This window comes from Abramis brama, assembly GCF_963993115.1.
Source record: "Abramis brama genome assembly, chromosome: 14".
NCBI classification, from domain to species: Eukaryota; Metazoa; Chordata; class Actinopteri; order Cypriniformes; family Leuciscidae; genus Abramis; species Abramis brama.
The window spans coordinates 4,405,805-4,422,909 of record NC_139976.1 but is presented as its reverse complement, the minus strand read 5'-3'; the positions used below and the strand labels follow the sequence as shown (position 1 = coordinate 4,422,909).

The 17,105-nt window shown below is 38.2% G+C and overlaps 2 protein-coding genes across 3 annotated transcripts in view; one reads left to right on the top strand and one right to left on the bottom strand.

The window, feature by feature from the left end:
- insyn2a (inhibitory synaptic factor 2A) overlaps positions 1-12,791 on the top strand; it is a 43,081-nt gene extending 30,290 nt beyond the window's left edge. Inside the window, exon 4 of the mRNA XM_084134950.1 lies at positions 12,357-12,791. Coding sequence (XP_083991076.1) covers positions 12,357-12,540 — 184 coding nt within the window. The 3' untranslated portion in view covers positions 12,541-12,791. The remainder of the gene's footprint in view (positions 1-12,356) is intronic.
- dock1 (dedicator of cytokinesis 1) overlaps positions 1-17,105 on the bottom strand; it is a 236,687-nt gene that overhangs the window by 116,568 nt on the left and 103,014 nt on the right. The gene's annotated exons all lie outside the window — the stretch shown is intronic.

Genomic DNA, 17,105 nt, shown 5'->3' with positions numbered 1-17,105 from the left:
ATAATAGAATTTTATAAAATAAAGAAAAAGAAAAGAAAAAAGTAATAAAAATTGCTAAAATGTAAAATGAAAACTTAAAAGATAATTCCAAATATTAATAAATAGTATGATAGCATATCATTTTTACATGGACAATGGCAAGGCAGGAATGTATGTACACTTAGCATAGAAAGCACAGCAAAAAAAAAAAAAAAAATCATCCAAGAATGTGGACGAATAGAGGGAATTGCTCATTATTAATATTCTGTGGCACTTGAATATGCACAGTACTAAAAAAGGATTAAACATAGCTAAATCTAATTAACATGACTTTTTCATGCATGCTTTGTATTTTTTTGTATTTTTTTGTTGCAAAATGGAGCATCACAGAATTAGTACAGCAACAAGTTTGTCAAACTCTATTGTAATCGTTTGCAAATCAAGTCTGTTCAAAATCAGCCATGACAAACGCTGATGTGCTTTTCTTGCAATTTCAGTGCTGATTCCATCAGAATGGGTTGAAATATGGCCAGATGATTCAAACGGATGCATGTTTTTGCTTATTGAGGGTTTATTTCAGTTACAATGCCGGCATCCACTTATGCATACAGTAGACAACAAGACGGCTCGCTGGATTCTGGAGCCGAGCCACTGATTCAAGCTTCAGTTTCGCAGTTTAACCTTCTGCATCCCTTCATTTCCTGCATCATTATCCCTCCATCACTCCGTAATACTCCTCTGTCTGGCATTCACTCTCTCTGAAGGATCTTCCCATGGCTGACATTCTTAAAGTAATGTTCCTGGATCAATACAAGTTAAGCTCAATCGACAGCATTTGTGTCACGAGATCGACTGCCGTATAACTTTGACTCGTCACTGACTGCAAAAAACACGCTTATATCGACACGCTGCAAGCATCGGATGAGTTTAAAGGCTGAAATATGAAGCTTACGTTTTTGTTAAAGCAAATCTTCTGAAAGAAATACAAATTATTTGAGTGTTAGAGATTTTAGATCATGCCTTACTGTACTGTACCTGTACATTTCTGTGGAAATCTGTTGAACCCTGAACATTCCTTTAAATGTTGTTCCTATGAAAAATACACTCAAACAATATCAATTAAATTTCATATCTCTCCCTCCTGGGAGTGATCGCTAAACTCAGGAGAGGGAAGAGATCGCGCTCCCATAAAAGCGGATTTAGGAGCATTCAATTTATTTGAAGTCGAGCCGCTCCGAGCTAAAGTTCTTCTTCTGCGCTTTGTTCTCCTGGTAACCATGTCATCACGTTTCATCACACTAGACTGCATTTCCTAATGTGGCTGTCCGGATGGGATTCAGATCTCACAGGGTCTATTTGGTGGGAAATAACTGCTTAATAGTCAGGGCTTAAAGGGATCACAAAACACAAATCCTGATCTAACTGTTGGGGAACGGCCTGAATGAGGCAAGCATCACTGTAGTTAATGCTGAAACTCAGTGTTCGTGATCTGAACACACAGGCATCAGTGCATAACGCGTTCCTCCATTTGTGATGTAGAGAAACAATTACTGAACTTCTGTGGAATTTGTTTCACCTTGATATGATTGTTCAGTCTCTTTTTTTCCTCCCCAAAAAAATATTAATGGGAAAAAGTCACAAAAAATATTGATTCTTGCAATCAAGATATTGATTTACTACACTCCCAGGGGAAAAATGCAAAAAGCAATAATTTTTACCTCTTCTACGTCAAGTCAAGTCAAGTCTAGTGCTTTATACAACAGAAACTCTAGCAAAGCAGCGTCACAGACTCACAGTATTAAGAGGAAAGTAACAGAATCAATGATGAAAACACTGAACATAAACATCAGCTGTAGCAAGAAAACAGTGTCATTATTCAGCTCAATAACTGTGTTAAGGTACAGTACTGATGCAAAAGATAGATAGATAGATAGATAGATAGATAGATAGATAGATAGATAGATAGATAGATAGATAGACAGAGTGCCCCCCCCCCTCCTCATCTTTAAAACGCTGACCCTGAACATCACAACACCCTTACATTAGTGCCATGTCAGCATTCAAAGCTATTTTCATGGCAACAATTAAATTACAAAAATACAAATATCATATAAATACAAACAGCAAGTCATATTATACAAGATTTTTTAAATTAATATATGATAAATCCAAAACCTTTTCAGGCATAATCTTCCAAAATAAGTCCTTAAGTGAGGTAAAAGAGCATTCTACTTGTATTAAGTCCAGGACAATCTAATAAAATATGTTTAACAGAGAGGGGAATCTTACAAAACATGCATAAAGTGGTAAAATGATCAGACCGACACGTGTGTTCTCACTGATCTCTCACGATCATCCCATGTTCAGAGCTCTTCTGACCAGCCAGAGAAGCTGGACTGAACCGCACAGAGCGCACACACACACGACGCCGGCGTGGAAATACCATTAGAGCCGAGCTGAAGGGAGTGGAGATGATTACATTACAGAGATGTTTAAACGCTCAGCGCAGAGACACGGGGAGATCTCTCTTTCTCTCGCACACTCTCTCCTCTCCTTTATGCCAGAGTAATGATGTTCTCCATGCTAACACAGGAACTCTGGCTTTATTCAGAGCCGGCTGGTTGCTATAGATACTACGGTGATACCACAGTGAAGCTGGTGGGTGTTGAGAGCATATTGTGAGTGTGTGTGTGTGTGTGTGTGTGTGTGTGTGTGTGTGTGTACGCACACTTTCGAGAGATACGGTTTAATCTGTAGATAGAGCGAAGCAAAGTATGATGGACAGCTGTATTAATACCTTACAAACCGAGAGAAAGGAGCAAGCAACAAATAGGAATGCAAGATATTTCTGTACAATATATCACAATCTGCATTATTAGAATTTTGTGATTCCTTTTTTTATATATATATATATGACTATATTCCTTTCTCTGCCTGGGTGCAAAAATACAAGCCAGCTAGAGATTGGAGCTTTAGATCGTGTGGTGAAAAAGTACAAATCTACAATATGAGCAATCTTGTTTGATTTCAAACTTATTTCTGAAAAAAAATTTTTTTTTTACAAAACTGTGCAAAACTTCGATGTTCTGAGTGTGATGTTCTGGGCTGTTGCTAGGCAGTTGTTAAGGCATTCTGACTGGTTGCTAGGGTGCTGCTAGGTGTTTACTGGCCCAAAAAGTCTCACGGTCACGTCTTTATGAAGTTAGGATGGCTAGATATGTAAGGGACTCTTTTACAATGGCCATACCAACGCAGAGTGAAAAACTGTAGTCCAGTTCCTTGGAAAAGTAAAACTACTTGTCTCTTCACACAAATAAATGTTATTTAGAAATGATTTAAAAATGTAATTAATAAGTAAATAAATAAATGACCCACTAATATTCCCCCATTATTATACATTATATTCAACATAATATATTGTAGTTTAATGTAGTACTGACTCTGAAAACTTAAATTTTTTTCTCACAGGGTAATTTTGATTTTGGGTGAACTATCCACGATACATATTGTTGCATTTTTGTATTGCGATATATTGTGACACGATATATTGTTACACCCCTAAAATATATACACAAATAAATAAGTAAATAAATAATTTAAATTATGTAATTAAATAAATACATTTAAATATATTTGCCAGTAAATAAATAAACAACAGCCACAACAAGTATTATTATTTTAGAAATGATTTCAAATTACATCAAAATGAATACATTTAAATAAATATATGATTTAAATAAATACACAAATAAGTAAATAAGTAAATAAATAAATACAAATAAAAAAATATTTACATTTAAATATATAAATAATTTAAATAGATAAATAAATAAATAAACAGCGATAATTATTTTTCTTTAAAAAAAATAATTAAATTAATAAAAAGTAAATAAGTAAATTTAAACAAACAAATAAATGTATTGGGGTGAAATATGTGCCTGCAATATATAAGACAAGGGGCATCATTTCTGGTGAACTACAGACACGATGGAGAAAAACATGAACAGACTCTTGATAAACATGTTTATATCAGTTACCTGAACAACAACACATCTGGTTTAATATCACATACATCTGAATTGATCTCGTATGCATGTATATTCAAAATGACCGTAATCTTCCAATACGTTGCTCAGACATTTGCACCCTTGCATAAAGTATGTTTCTGGTCTAAACGTGAGCAACAGTGAAGCCAGCCGGCTTTGGCGGAAACTAATTACCAGGTAAACTCTCAGTATCAAACATTTCTCAGAGTATCCCAAGTACAAACACACAGTAGTTCGAGTGAGTCCTCTACAACCACCAAGAGATGAAAGTGATGGAGCCGATGCCAAAATAAAAAATAAAAAAAAACAATAAAGGAAATGAAAGCGTCTTGCTTTGTGAAAAAAAGAACAAAAACAAATGAAAGGAGCATGTTTAGGTATCACACATCCAACAGAGAAAGAGACAGAGAGAGAGAGAGAGAGAGAGAGAGAGAGAGAGAGAGAGAGAGAGAGAGAGAGAGAGAGAGAGAGAGAGAGAGAGACAGAGAGAGAGAGAGAGAGAGAGAGAGAGAGAGAGAGAGAGAGAGAGAGAGAGACAGAGAGAGAGAGAGAGAGAGAGAGAGAGAGAGAGAGAGAGAGAGAGAGAGAGAGAGATGATTATCTGGTCACGCTGTCCCTCTGTTAATGAGACACGAGCCAGGCCTTCAGAAGCTCGACATCTCCCTCCTGAAGGCCTCGACCTGCACTCTTCATCTCTGCGTGTGTTTGTGCGTTCCTCTCCTTCTAACGAGTATCAGTGACGCGCGACGGGCCTGCGGGATCCGGTCGGGCGAGCGCTAACAAACACGACAGACGGCAGAACGTCTCGTAAAACGATTTGGAATCAGAGCAGGCGAAGCTCGACCCAAACCCCCGGCGGTCCACATCAAACGCCTCACAGACATGAGCTCGTGTGAGTGATGAGAGGGCATCTGGTGCTAATGAGAGACAGATTCACTTTCACTGGGGTGTCAGTCTGTTGTCTCTGGCACAGATACGCTTCCTTTCCAAAGCCAGAGTCGCACACTGACACAAACACAACACATTTACAAATCCTTCCAGATCTCACCAGAGACCAGCCAGCTAATTAAGCTAACACACTTTTACAGCTAAGCAAATAAGATATGAAACAAGAGGCAATGCAGTTATAAAATAAATAAAATAAATGATATAGGTAAAATATAACTTGAAAATAAATATTAAAAACCACATCATTGAGACTTCCATTAAATTGAGTGATGAATCAAATGAATCGGTGCATCTTTTGATTCATTCAAACAGACAGTGAATAACTCTGGATACTGTTTGTCTTACAGGGCTTGAATTTCGGTGTGGGATAGCGCATTTTACGCATAATTTTAGTTATTCCCGCAGATTTTGTACTCATACCCAAAGTGTGTGTAGATAAAGCCGCCTCTCAGTACTAAATTGAGTTATTTTTGGCTGTTTAGTGTGCTAAAACTAAACTTCAGCCGCTAACAAGCTCAAACATGCGAATCACTTAACAAGGACGAATCATAAAACAATGCCAAATTCAAGCGGCATAAAAGGACAAAATAAAAAAAATTAATTAAAAATCATTGCAATATTTCACAAAGTTGCTTGATTTTATATGACCAGCAAAACCTTTGTAAATATTTGATATATTGCACTAACAGAAAAGGTTTTCAAAATCTATGCATAAAACTTGATGACTAGAAGAAATGTAGTGTTAGTTCACCCAAAACTTAAAATTCTGTCATGAATTACTCACCCTCGTGTCCTTCCAAACCCATAAGACTTTTGTTTATCTTCAGAACACAAATGAAGATCTTTTTGATGAAATCTGAGAGCTTTCTGTCCCTCCATTGAAACTTTGATGCTTCAAAAAGTTCATAAAGAGATTGTAAAACTAATCCATATGAATTGAGCGGTTTAGCCCAGATTTTCTGAAGAGACCGAATCGCTTTATATGATGAACAGATTGAATGTAGGCTTAAATTACGTGAATAAAAGCCTAAATTCAATCGGTTCATCAAGAAAGCTCTCAGATTTCATCAAAAATATATTATTTGTCTTCTGAAGATGAAGTTTTTTGGAACAACATGAGGGTGAGTATGTTCATTTGTGGGTGAACTATCCCTTTAAACAAGACAATTTTTTGACAACCAAAAACTTGAAAGTCAGTCAAGAAAGTTGAAAACAGAAAACGGATACGACACTGTCGAGATTGACACCGATAAGTTTAAGATGTGTGTGGAATATTCCAGTATTTTCTGACGACTTCACCTCTCAGAGACAAAAAGCGTTTGTTCTTCTCTCTCAGCGTCTGATGAACATCAGGTCAGCGTGAGCACTTAACCGCCACACTGATGCGTTTCCTGTGTAAATGTTGCCATGAGGATGGGATGAGAGGGCCTCTACGTTAATGAGCTTAAACAGGAGGAGCAGAGAGAGATCAAACCACTCCTCATCCTGAGGGATGAAGGGAAGGAAAGCCTACGCCACATAAAAGAATACAGTGCTAAGCTGCGTGCAGGGGCAATGAGCAGGGATATACAGCCTTATCAACGGCTTTCAGCTTCTAATTAGCAGCTTAGAAACAGTGAAAAGCGTCGGTCGTGACAACAGTCGTGGGTGGAGAGCAGGAGACAAGGCGAACGATCAATGAAAAATACCACGCAAGCGTCAGAGAGAGAGAGAGAGAGAGAGAGAGAGAGAGAGAGAGAGAGAGGAATCTAGGCCTGTCAGACGAAAACAAGAACGGCTCTGCGTTCACGCTGGCTCGTGTTGCGGTTGCGACGTACTCGACTCTCTAATGCAAATGAAATATTGACGTTCTTTAGGCAGCCACTTCACTGCATTGCTCTCTAATGATGCTCTAGTTTATTCTGTGGAGAACCGTATTGATCCAGAGAGAAATATTAAACATTGATTTGTGATCCGAAAGCTAGAAATAGTGAGCACTGTACCGTATGTCATGTCTCGGCAGAAAAGGAGCCCGCACTTCAAGTCGGAGAGCAAAATTAATATTCCCATTAAACAGAAATATTAATGTCGAGTCGAGAATGTGGTTAATTCTTTAGCAAACTAGAATGATTTCTTCTTTAAGAAAAATTATAATTTTTGCATATAAAATCCACAAAAACGCATAATATATACACTGCCTGTCAAAAGTTAGACAACATTGCAATTTTTAAATGTTTCTGAAAGATGCCTCATTTATATATATATATATATAGTGAGGAAAATAAGTATTTGAACACCCTGCTATTTTGCAAGTTAACAATCAATGTTAATATTTGGTACAGTAGCCTTTGTTTGCAATTACAGAGGTCAAACGTTTCCTGTAGTTTTTCACCAGGTTTGCACACACTGCAGGAGGGATTTTGGCCCACTCCTCCACACAGATCTTCTCTAGATCAGTCAGGTTTCTGGGCTGTCGCTGAGAAACACGGAGTTTGAGCTCCCTCCAAAGATTCTCTATTGGGTTTAGGTCTGGACACTGGCTAGGCCACGCCAGAACCTTGATATGCTTCTTACAGAGCCACTCCTTGGTTATCCTGGCTGTGTGCTTCGGGTCATTGTCATGTTGGAAGACCCAGCCTCGACCCATCTTCAATGCTCTAACTGAGGGAAGGAGGTTGTTCCCCAAAATCTCGCAATACATGGCCCCGGTCATCCTCTCCTTAATACAGTGCAGTCGCCCTGTCCCATGTGCAGAAAAACACCCCCAAAGCATGATGCTACCACCCCCATGCTTCACAGTAGGGATGGTGTTCTTGGGATGGTACTCATCATTCTTCTTCCTCCAAACACGTTTAGTGGAATTATGACCAAAAAGTTCTATTTTGGTCTCATCTGACCACATGACTTTCTCCCATGACTCCTCTGGATCATCCAAATGGTCATTGGCAAACTTAAGACGGGCCTTGACATGTGCTGGTTTAAGCAGGAGAACCTTCCGTGCCATGCATGATTTCAAACCATGACGTCTTAGTGTATTACCAACAGTAACCTTGGAAACGGTGGTCCCAGCTCTTTTCAGGTCATTGACCAGCTCCTCCCGTGTAGTTCTGGGCTGATTTCTCACCTTTCTTAGGATCATTGAGACCCCACGAGGTGAGATCTTGCATGGAGCCCCAGTCCGAGGGAGATTGACAGTCATGTTTAGCTTCTTCCATTTTCTAATGATTGCTCCAACAGTGGACCTTTTTTCACCAAGCTGCTTGGCAATTTCCCCGTAGCCCTTTCCAGCCTTGTGGAGGTGTACAATTTTGTCTCTAGTGTCTTTGGACAGCTCTTTGGTCTTGGCCATGTTAGTAGTTGGATTCTTACTGATTGTATGGGGTGGACAGGTGTCTTAATGCAGCTAACGACCTCAAACAGGTGCATCTAATTGAGGATAATAAATGGAGTGGAGGTGGACATTTTAAAGGCAGACTAACAGGTCTTTGAGGGTCAGAATTCTAGCTGATAGACAGGTGTTCAAATACTTATTTGCAGCTGTATCATACAAATAAATAGTTAAAAAATCATACATTGTGATTTCTGGATTTTTTTTTTTTTTTGATTATGTCTCTCACAGTGGACATGCACCTACGATGACAATTTCAGACCCTCCATGATTTCCAAGTGGGAGAACTTGCAAAATAGCAGGGTGTTCAAATACTTATTTTCCTCACTGTATATATAAATCCACAAAAATGCACATAAATACAGTAAATACATATAAAATTATAATAATTATAAAAACAAACATTCATGGTGAGTGCAATGGAAAAGTTTGGAATGTAAAAATCAGCATCAAATTTGAACATAAAAAGCATCTCTCCAGCAATATGAAACTACAAAGTGCAATCAACCACCAAATGATCACCGACTGCGAGAAGCTCTCAGAGAAACTTTAAGAGCTTGTTCAAAGAGCTTCTTGAGACTTATTGAGGTAATGAGTGATTCGTACGTCTCTCTGTAGCAAGAACATGGTCATATTGATAAGGGCATAATTACCAGGTTGAGCTGTGTGATTAATTTGCTAATTGCTGCATTGCACTGTGCATGAATGCAAAGGCCAGACACACAACGAACAAACATGCTGAGTCCTCAATAACACACACATACACACACACACACACACACCTTACATAACCTTTCACTTTCAGGCCAAACACTCGCTGTTAAACAGATTCAAACGTTGCTATAAATATAGACTGGCTAACAATATGCAATTCAGTGCATTTGAAATGAACATGCCTCTGAAAGACGCTTTGTACAATCTAGTGCATGAAATCAACAGGAAAGCAATGCATTTCTCCATCAAGTGATTCAAAGACTGACTTCATTTCACATGTTGAATGGCAGCTCTCTGGGTGGCGTCTGCAAGATAAACGCCATCAATGCTGATGCGTCACATCCGAAAATGCATTTTGAACGGGGGGTTTGGGACATAGAGAGTGTTAAATGTCTCTTTCTATCGGTTAATCTGAACACTCCGTCAGCGAGACAGGAATACCAGTCTTTCACTGAAATTACCACAGAGAAACATATTGCTTTTATAACTGAAAATCTAAACATTGACAGGATTTTTTTTTTTCTTAAAAAATGGGAGAGAGAAACCTTTCAAAAAAGCAAAGTAAATAAAATATTATATTCACAGAAATGTACCATTAACCTACATTTATATATGAAGACTGGATCTTCTAGCAAAAGATTTTAAACATTAAGGTCATGCTTCATCATGTACAGTACTGTGCATCGTTTAAGCTGAAGGGTTACAATTTAAGAATCTATTTCAGATATGCTTCCTTACATAACATCACGGTGAAGAATACTGATTTTAGCATTTGAGGTTTTAATTTAGATAGTATATAAACTGAGAAAGTGATTATTGAGTTTACAGCAAGATATTCCTGCCCGACCTGTTTTTTTCCTTTGTAAGTAAAATGAGTCAGATCACGGAGACGCTAACCTATTGTCTTTAATGGCTCTTGGAGCAAGAACCACAGTCCAGACGTTGAATCGTTTGGCTGATTGGATTAGCACACGAATGATTCACTGAGAATCTCACCTTTTGTTCTGCAAATGGCTTTCGGACCCAAATGGCTCTTGGAGCCTTATGCTGATTGAATTAGGATAGGCCAGACCCTCAGTCTAGGGTGTTACCTTAACCTGTATACTTAATTTGCATGCTTTGTTCAGAATCTCCACCTCTATGTAATCCCTCCCCCTTGGAATGTATATAACTACAATGCATACTGTATTAGAGTTAGATCATGTTGGAAGTTCTACAGCCGCGTACAGCGGAGTTCTCAATAAAGAATAACTTCCGTTGAACGCGATCCCAACTGTCTCACTGGTCTCTGCTTCAATCAAAGAAAACTTTACAACAAAGCCAAGATTGTATTCACAGTCTCTCATACCATTTATTACATCAAATCTATTATATTTAAGTATAGCTATAAGCCACAAGGTCTCTTGCATCAGAATGATTTTACATTAAAGGGATACTTCACCTCTGGAAAGATGAATGTGTATTTAAAATGGGTCATTTATGTAGAAGAAATGTGAAATTATTTTTGAATTTGGAGCTTTCTAGACTGAGAAAAGTCAGAAAATGTATTTTTGACTTATGTGGATGAAAGACAACAACTCCCAGAATGCACTTGCTTCGCTGCCCTTAAGAGGACACTCCCAAGCCACGCCTACCGGTAAGAGAGCGCAGGCTAGGCTACTAGTGAGTCTCCGTGACGAGTCTGCACGGGATTTCGAGATCGCCCAAAATTTCAGGGATTCGGCTTTTGCGTTCTACAGTCGCCATTCATCATGTTTACTGTGGCGAGCAGGACGAGGCTGAGGGCCGCGGGAGAACGGCACGAGGCCGGTGGCGTGATTACTGAGACGCACCGCTCTTGTATCTCTCACGGAGGAGCGGGAATTTTCTTAGCAATGTTAAAACGCACATCAACCGATCACTTGTTCGGTGAGATCTGTGAGTGAGATCCCACTATGGGCGGGTTGAAGACATGCGGGACAGCTCCTACTACTGGCTGTAGTTTCTAGCCTCTGGCCAAAAACCCTCCGATGACGCAAAATGACGATTTTTGCGTTATCGGAGGATTTTTTCCAGACAAAAAATACATAAATCTCTCGTCTCAGGGGGATATGAGGGTGGAAAGCATGGTAATTCGAAAATACTGCCGGTTTTCTACTAATACAAAGCTTAATGCTAAATCCTGAAGTATCCCTTTAAGGGGTGTTTTAAGGAATGACACAAACCTTTTTTTTTACCAGCTATAAATTACTAAAAAAAAAATGCTGAAACAAATTAATAATACATTTACATACTGATGTTTACTAATATAGAATTAATCATTTATTCAAAATGTATCTTGCGATTTTTCATGCTCACTTGTCTATTTAAAAGAAGTGTTAGCTCTAGTGTCAGTTCCAAAAATCTACCAATAATGAATAACGCACAGCAAAATGAGTAAATATGGTTACAAAAAAAAAAAAAAAAAAAAAAATCTGTTTTTGATAATGTATCCCTTCATTGCTATAATTAAATAAATTAAAGTGCAGCATTATATCAACTATCAGTCACAATCAGCTCTCAAGTTGCCTTGTCAATTTTTTTTTTTCTTCAGAAAACAAAATGACTTTAAAAATGGCTTATCCAATCACATTTCAGAACTTGAAATGTAAAGATGTGATGAAATCCAGCATTCGGGGTCTGTATGTGCACAAACACTCTCTCCTTCAAGAGATAGAAGTTTGTTCAGTCTGCTAAAGTGATATAATCCCTCGCTCCGCCATCCCTCTCTCTCACACACATTCACTCTTCCACCCCATCTCTCCATCTCTGCTCTCTAATCGTGGAGTTTAATGTGACTCATCATCCCAGGGATCAGATGTGTAGTGGACGTTGGATTATCTCCGGCACATAAATCCCACAATGCAACACCCGCAGGGACCGAATGCACCCAGAAGAAGGAGCTTACACACACACTCAGACGTATCTTTACACACCCAGAGACATCAACTCTATAAACTATTTTCTACAGGGACACAGAGAGAAACAATTCTAAGCCAAAACTGAAGTGAGATTAATTTGCGATTAATTCGATTAATCTGCACGTAATTAATTAGATAAAAAATGTGAACCACTTGACATTTCTTGGTCTTATTGTGCATGATTCACTCAGGAATATCATAATATTGAAGTAAACTGTACAGTAAAAATACTTTTGATTGACAAATTCTACCGTTGATCTCAAGACTGACGGCATGTATTCTGTGTTCCTGAGCGCATCTGACGCTCTCACTGTGGTGTGCATGTGGAGTTTGCTGAGTTTGCCTGTTTTCTCTGTGCTGCAGTGTGGAGCTGGACTTTAAACTGCAGGAAGATAAGCTACAGCCTCTGATGAAGAGATTGTGTCCCACGGAGGAGTCCCTGTTTCCCCCTCTGCCCTATCCTCAGGAGACCATCGGCTCCACGCCCAAACGCAAGTCCAAAGCGGAGGCCAAGAAACACGCGCGCTGGAAACTCTGGTTTCTGTGACCGCAGGATTACATACACCACTTTATTATGCTTTTGATCATATTTTCAAGAAGGGAGTACGACAGAATGCAACGCTCCATGTGCATCTGTTCACTTGCTTAGTTAAGCCCGTTTTTGATCAGGATGAAACGGGAAAATTCTATCAGTTTGATTTTTTTGTTTTCCCCCTTCGGTACTTTATGGATGCGAGTACTGAACTTGGTTTGGAAATATCGCAGCCAGCACTGAAAAAATAAAATGTATGTATATTTAACAGAGAAAAAAAAAAATGGAATTTGCTTCCGGAAAAAAGGAATAATGAAACTATTTCCCTCAAGCAGAGCGTGAAATTATTTTAAGAGAGTGAGAGACATAACTGGATCATTGACAAATCTTGCTTTACAATTATTATTTCTTTTTTGCTCCTCATCCTGCTGAAGGTTTGGAAAATCAGGAGGATATTTAAAACACAAACAGGACACAAGCTTTTCCTTTTGGTCTTCTCTTCCACACGGAAATCGCAGCATTAAATCGAAGCACAACTCTTCAGATGCACTGGATGATGATTCTCACAGAGGACTTCATGGATTTAAAACTCACTAGAGGATGTAATTATTTGCAGATCAAACCGGTCACAAGTGCAAGTCACAACTAATTCATTATATGGGATTTATATGGAAATAATCTTACAAGCCTCTGTGAATTCATATAAACTTTCATATACTATTATTACCAGGAAGAAAAAAAAAAGGAAAAAAGTATGACTTATTTTTCTAGATTCTTAATAATCACACATTTAAAGATTTTCTAGAAACACTATATATAAGCTTCTCACACTTATTGGATTATTGAAATTATAGGAAGCGTTTTCAGATCAGTGTCCGTTCATTTTAAATGATTTAATTTCAAATAATGTTCTTCTAATACAACTACAGACATAACCATGGAAACAATGGTAAATGTTTACCTTTCTGTGACAGAAAGTCATGTGATACACAGTCACCAATCACACTAGACTCTGATGAACTGATCTGCATATGGAAAAAAGACGATTTAACAGGATCTAAATGTCACAGATTGACCACTTGGTGCAATATATATATATATATATAAAAAAAAAAAAAAACTACAAAGCTGAACAGTTTGTAGAGTTGCAGGAAAGTAGATTAAATTGATATTTTAACATTTTAAATTCATTTTTAATGTATTTTTACTTAAAAATTTAGATAGAATCCCTAGAGTGTAGGGGTGTAACGGTACGCAAAAATCACGGTTCGGTACGTACCTCGGTTTTAGTCACGGTTCGGTTTATTTTCGGTACAGTAAGGGAAAGAAATGCAAACATTAAACTGCAGGTTGTTTATTACTATAAACTTTTTTTTAACAATTTGTTTACACTTTTTTTAAACACTTTTTAATTAAATATAATAATATATATATATATAATAAAAAAAGAATAAGAAATAAAATACTGCTGCAAAGTTCTCCACTAAATAAAATACTCTCAGTCTCAAACCAATATCACATAATAAATTTAATGAAAAATATAAATAAATAACTATGATTACAGTGCAGCATTACCAATCCCAGCTTGTAGGCCTGCTCATATTTAAAAATTAAGACTGGGAAAAAAATGAACTTTAATTGCACAATTTGCTGTAATTAATTGCAATTCCTCCAAGCTTGTAATCATCAATCATTAAACTTAGAATCACCTAATTAAATGAAACACCAGGGGAAAAAAGGAACAGAAAATAGTATTAAACATATATATCAATGTATTATTATTTTTCAATAATCAATCAACAATCAATTTAAGATTTTTTTTCCCATTTTTTTTTTACAAATTATCAAAATAAAATATATTCCTACAAAGCTATTATTACCAGAGCATGTCATTTTACCATTGTTGCCCATCATGGCTATACCAGCTCAGCAAACAGAAGTCTTCTACAGAGAAATTTCACCTTATTTGAGCGGATTTTGCTTTTCCAGTGCGTGATCGGTACATGATTGGAGTGTTTGGCCCGTTAACGACAGAGCAGAACGCGCAGCGCAAACACGGAGTCGAACATTGAACATTGAGCAGAGAGCGCAGCGCGCACACACACGGAACGGAGAGTGCGGCGGCGCACACGGAGCGGAAAAGCTTTTTTTTCGCTCTGCAGTCGATTTCATTGGTTTAGGTTACAGTGACGACGGGTAAAACCAGACGGGCTCTGGTAAAACTTTACAATCAGCTGCCATAGACAGTATGCAAACGTCAGCTGCAGGGCGGGATTTGCGCTGAACGCGGAGACTTCCGCCACTTAATATGTTCGTGTGGAAACACGAAAATGTACCTATGTTCCGCACACAAAATATTGCATTCGGTCATTCGGTACACACGTGCACCGAACCGAAAGCCCTGTACCGAAACGGTCCGGTACGAATACACGTACCGTTACACCCCTACTAGAGTGTGACATCACGTCCTGTCTAGTGTGACCGCACTCTTGACATCTGCACTGAATCAAACAATGTTCCTATGGAAAAGAAAAATGATGAAGAACACCAGAGCCAGTAAGGTATCGTCGAGCATGTGTGTGTGTGTGTGTGTCGCGGGTCTTACGGGAGGTCATTGAAAGTCTGAGAGCGTAATGAGAGCAGGTCGACTCGTCTTTTCCATTACAAAGGAAATTCAGTCACAGGTGAACAAAAACATGTTCAGGTGATATTTCGAAAGAAACAAAGAAATTATATATTCCTTAAAAAATTAAGTGAAAATGAAACCAACATTCTTTTGCGCATTGTGGCTTTATTTTTTTATGACAATTAAACACATTTTCCCCAGAATTGTATGTGTGTGTGTGTATATATATATATATATATATATATATATATATATATATATACATATATATATATAAATATATATACACACACACACACAGAGTATATACCGCTGTCGGACGGAAACCTTGTATCTCTATATTTTGTCTTTTATTTTTTTCATAAATCATTACTATTGGTCACTCTTTACGTCTGTCTGTGGGTTTTGCAAATATTTAACCACTGAAAAGTATTAAAAAGAGCTTGTGACCAACCTCGTAACTCCATTGGATCCTCAAACTGTCAGTCAAACCTTATAACTCCGCTCACACACACAGCGTCTCTGCTTGTTTGCAATGCAAGGGTAAATAAAGAACTGGTTCTTTGAATAAGTACAGCATATTGTTTTACTCAAACACTACACACATACATTATTTACAGTGAGGAAAATAAGTATTTGAACACCCTGCTATTTTGCAAGTTCTCCCACTTGGAAATCATGGAGGGGTCTGAAATTGTCATCGTAGGTGCATGTCCACTGTGAGAGACATAATCTAAAAAAAAAAATATCCAGAAATCACAATGTATGATTTTTTAACTATTTATTTGTATGATACAGCTGCAAATAAGTATTTGAACACCTGTCTATCAGCTAGAATTCTGACCCTCAAAGACCTGTTAGTCTGCCTTTAAAATGTCCACCTCCACTCCATTTATTATCCTCAATTAGATGCACCTGTTTGAGGTCGTTAGCTGCATAAAGACACCTGTCCACCCCATACAATCAGTAAGAATCCAACTACTAACATGGCCAAGACCAAAGAGCTGTCCAAAGACACTAGAGACAAAATTGTACACCTCCACAAGGCTGGAAAGGGCTACGGGGAAATTGCCAAGCAGCTTGGTGAAAAAAGGTCCACTGTTGGAGCAATCATTAGAAAATGGAAGAAGCTAAACATGACTGTCAATCTCCCTCGGACTGGGGCTCCATGCAAGATCTCACCTCGTGGGGTCTCAATGATCCTAAGAAAGGTGAGAAATCAGCCCAGAACTACACGGGAGGAGCTGGTCAATGACCTGAAAAGAGCTGGGACCACCGTTTCCAAGGTTACTGTTGGTAATACACTAAGACGTCATGGTTTGAAATCATGCATGGCACGGAAGGTTCCCCTGCTTAAACCAGCACATATCAAGGTTCTGGCGTGGCCTAGCCAGTCTCCAGACCTAAACCCAATAGAGAATCTTTGGAGGGAGCTCAAACTCCGTGTTTCTCAGTGACAGCCCAGAAACCTGACTGATCTAGAGAAGATCTGTGTGGAGGAGTGGGCCAAAATCCCTCCTGCAGTGTGTGCAAACCTGGTGAAAAACTACAGGAAACGTTTGACCTCTGTAATTGCAAACAAAAGCTACTGTACCAAATATTAACATTGATTTTCTCAGGTGTTCAAATACTTATTTGCAGCTGTATCATACAAATAAATAGTTAAAAAATCATACGTTGTGATTTCTGGATATTTTTTTTTAGATTATGTCTCTCACAGTGGACATGCACCTACGATGACAATTTCAGACCCCTCCATGATTTCTAAGTGGGAGAACTTGCAAAATAGCAGGGTGTTCAAATACTTATTTTCCTCACTGTATATATATATTTTATGTATTTGAGGATCAGAGAATAGTCACTTGTTGTTGTCATTGAATCATAGCCAATACGGTCTTAAATAGCCTGTGCGTAGCACTGCATTTTTTAATAACATGAGATTTTGGCCAAATGA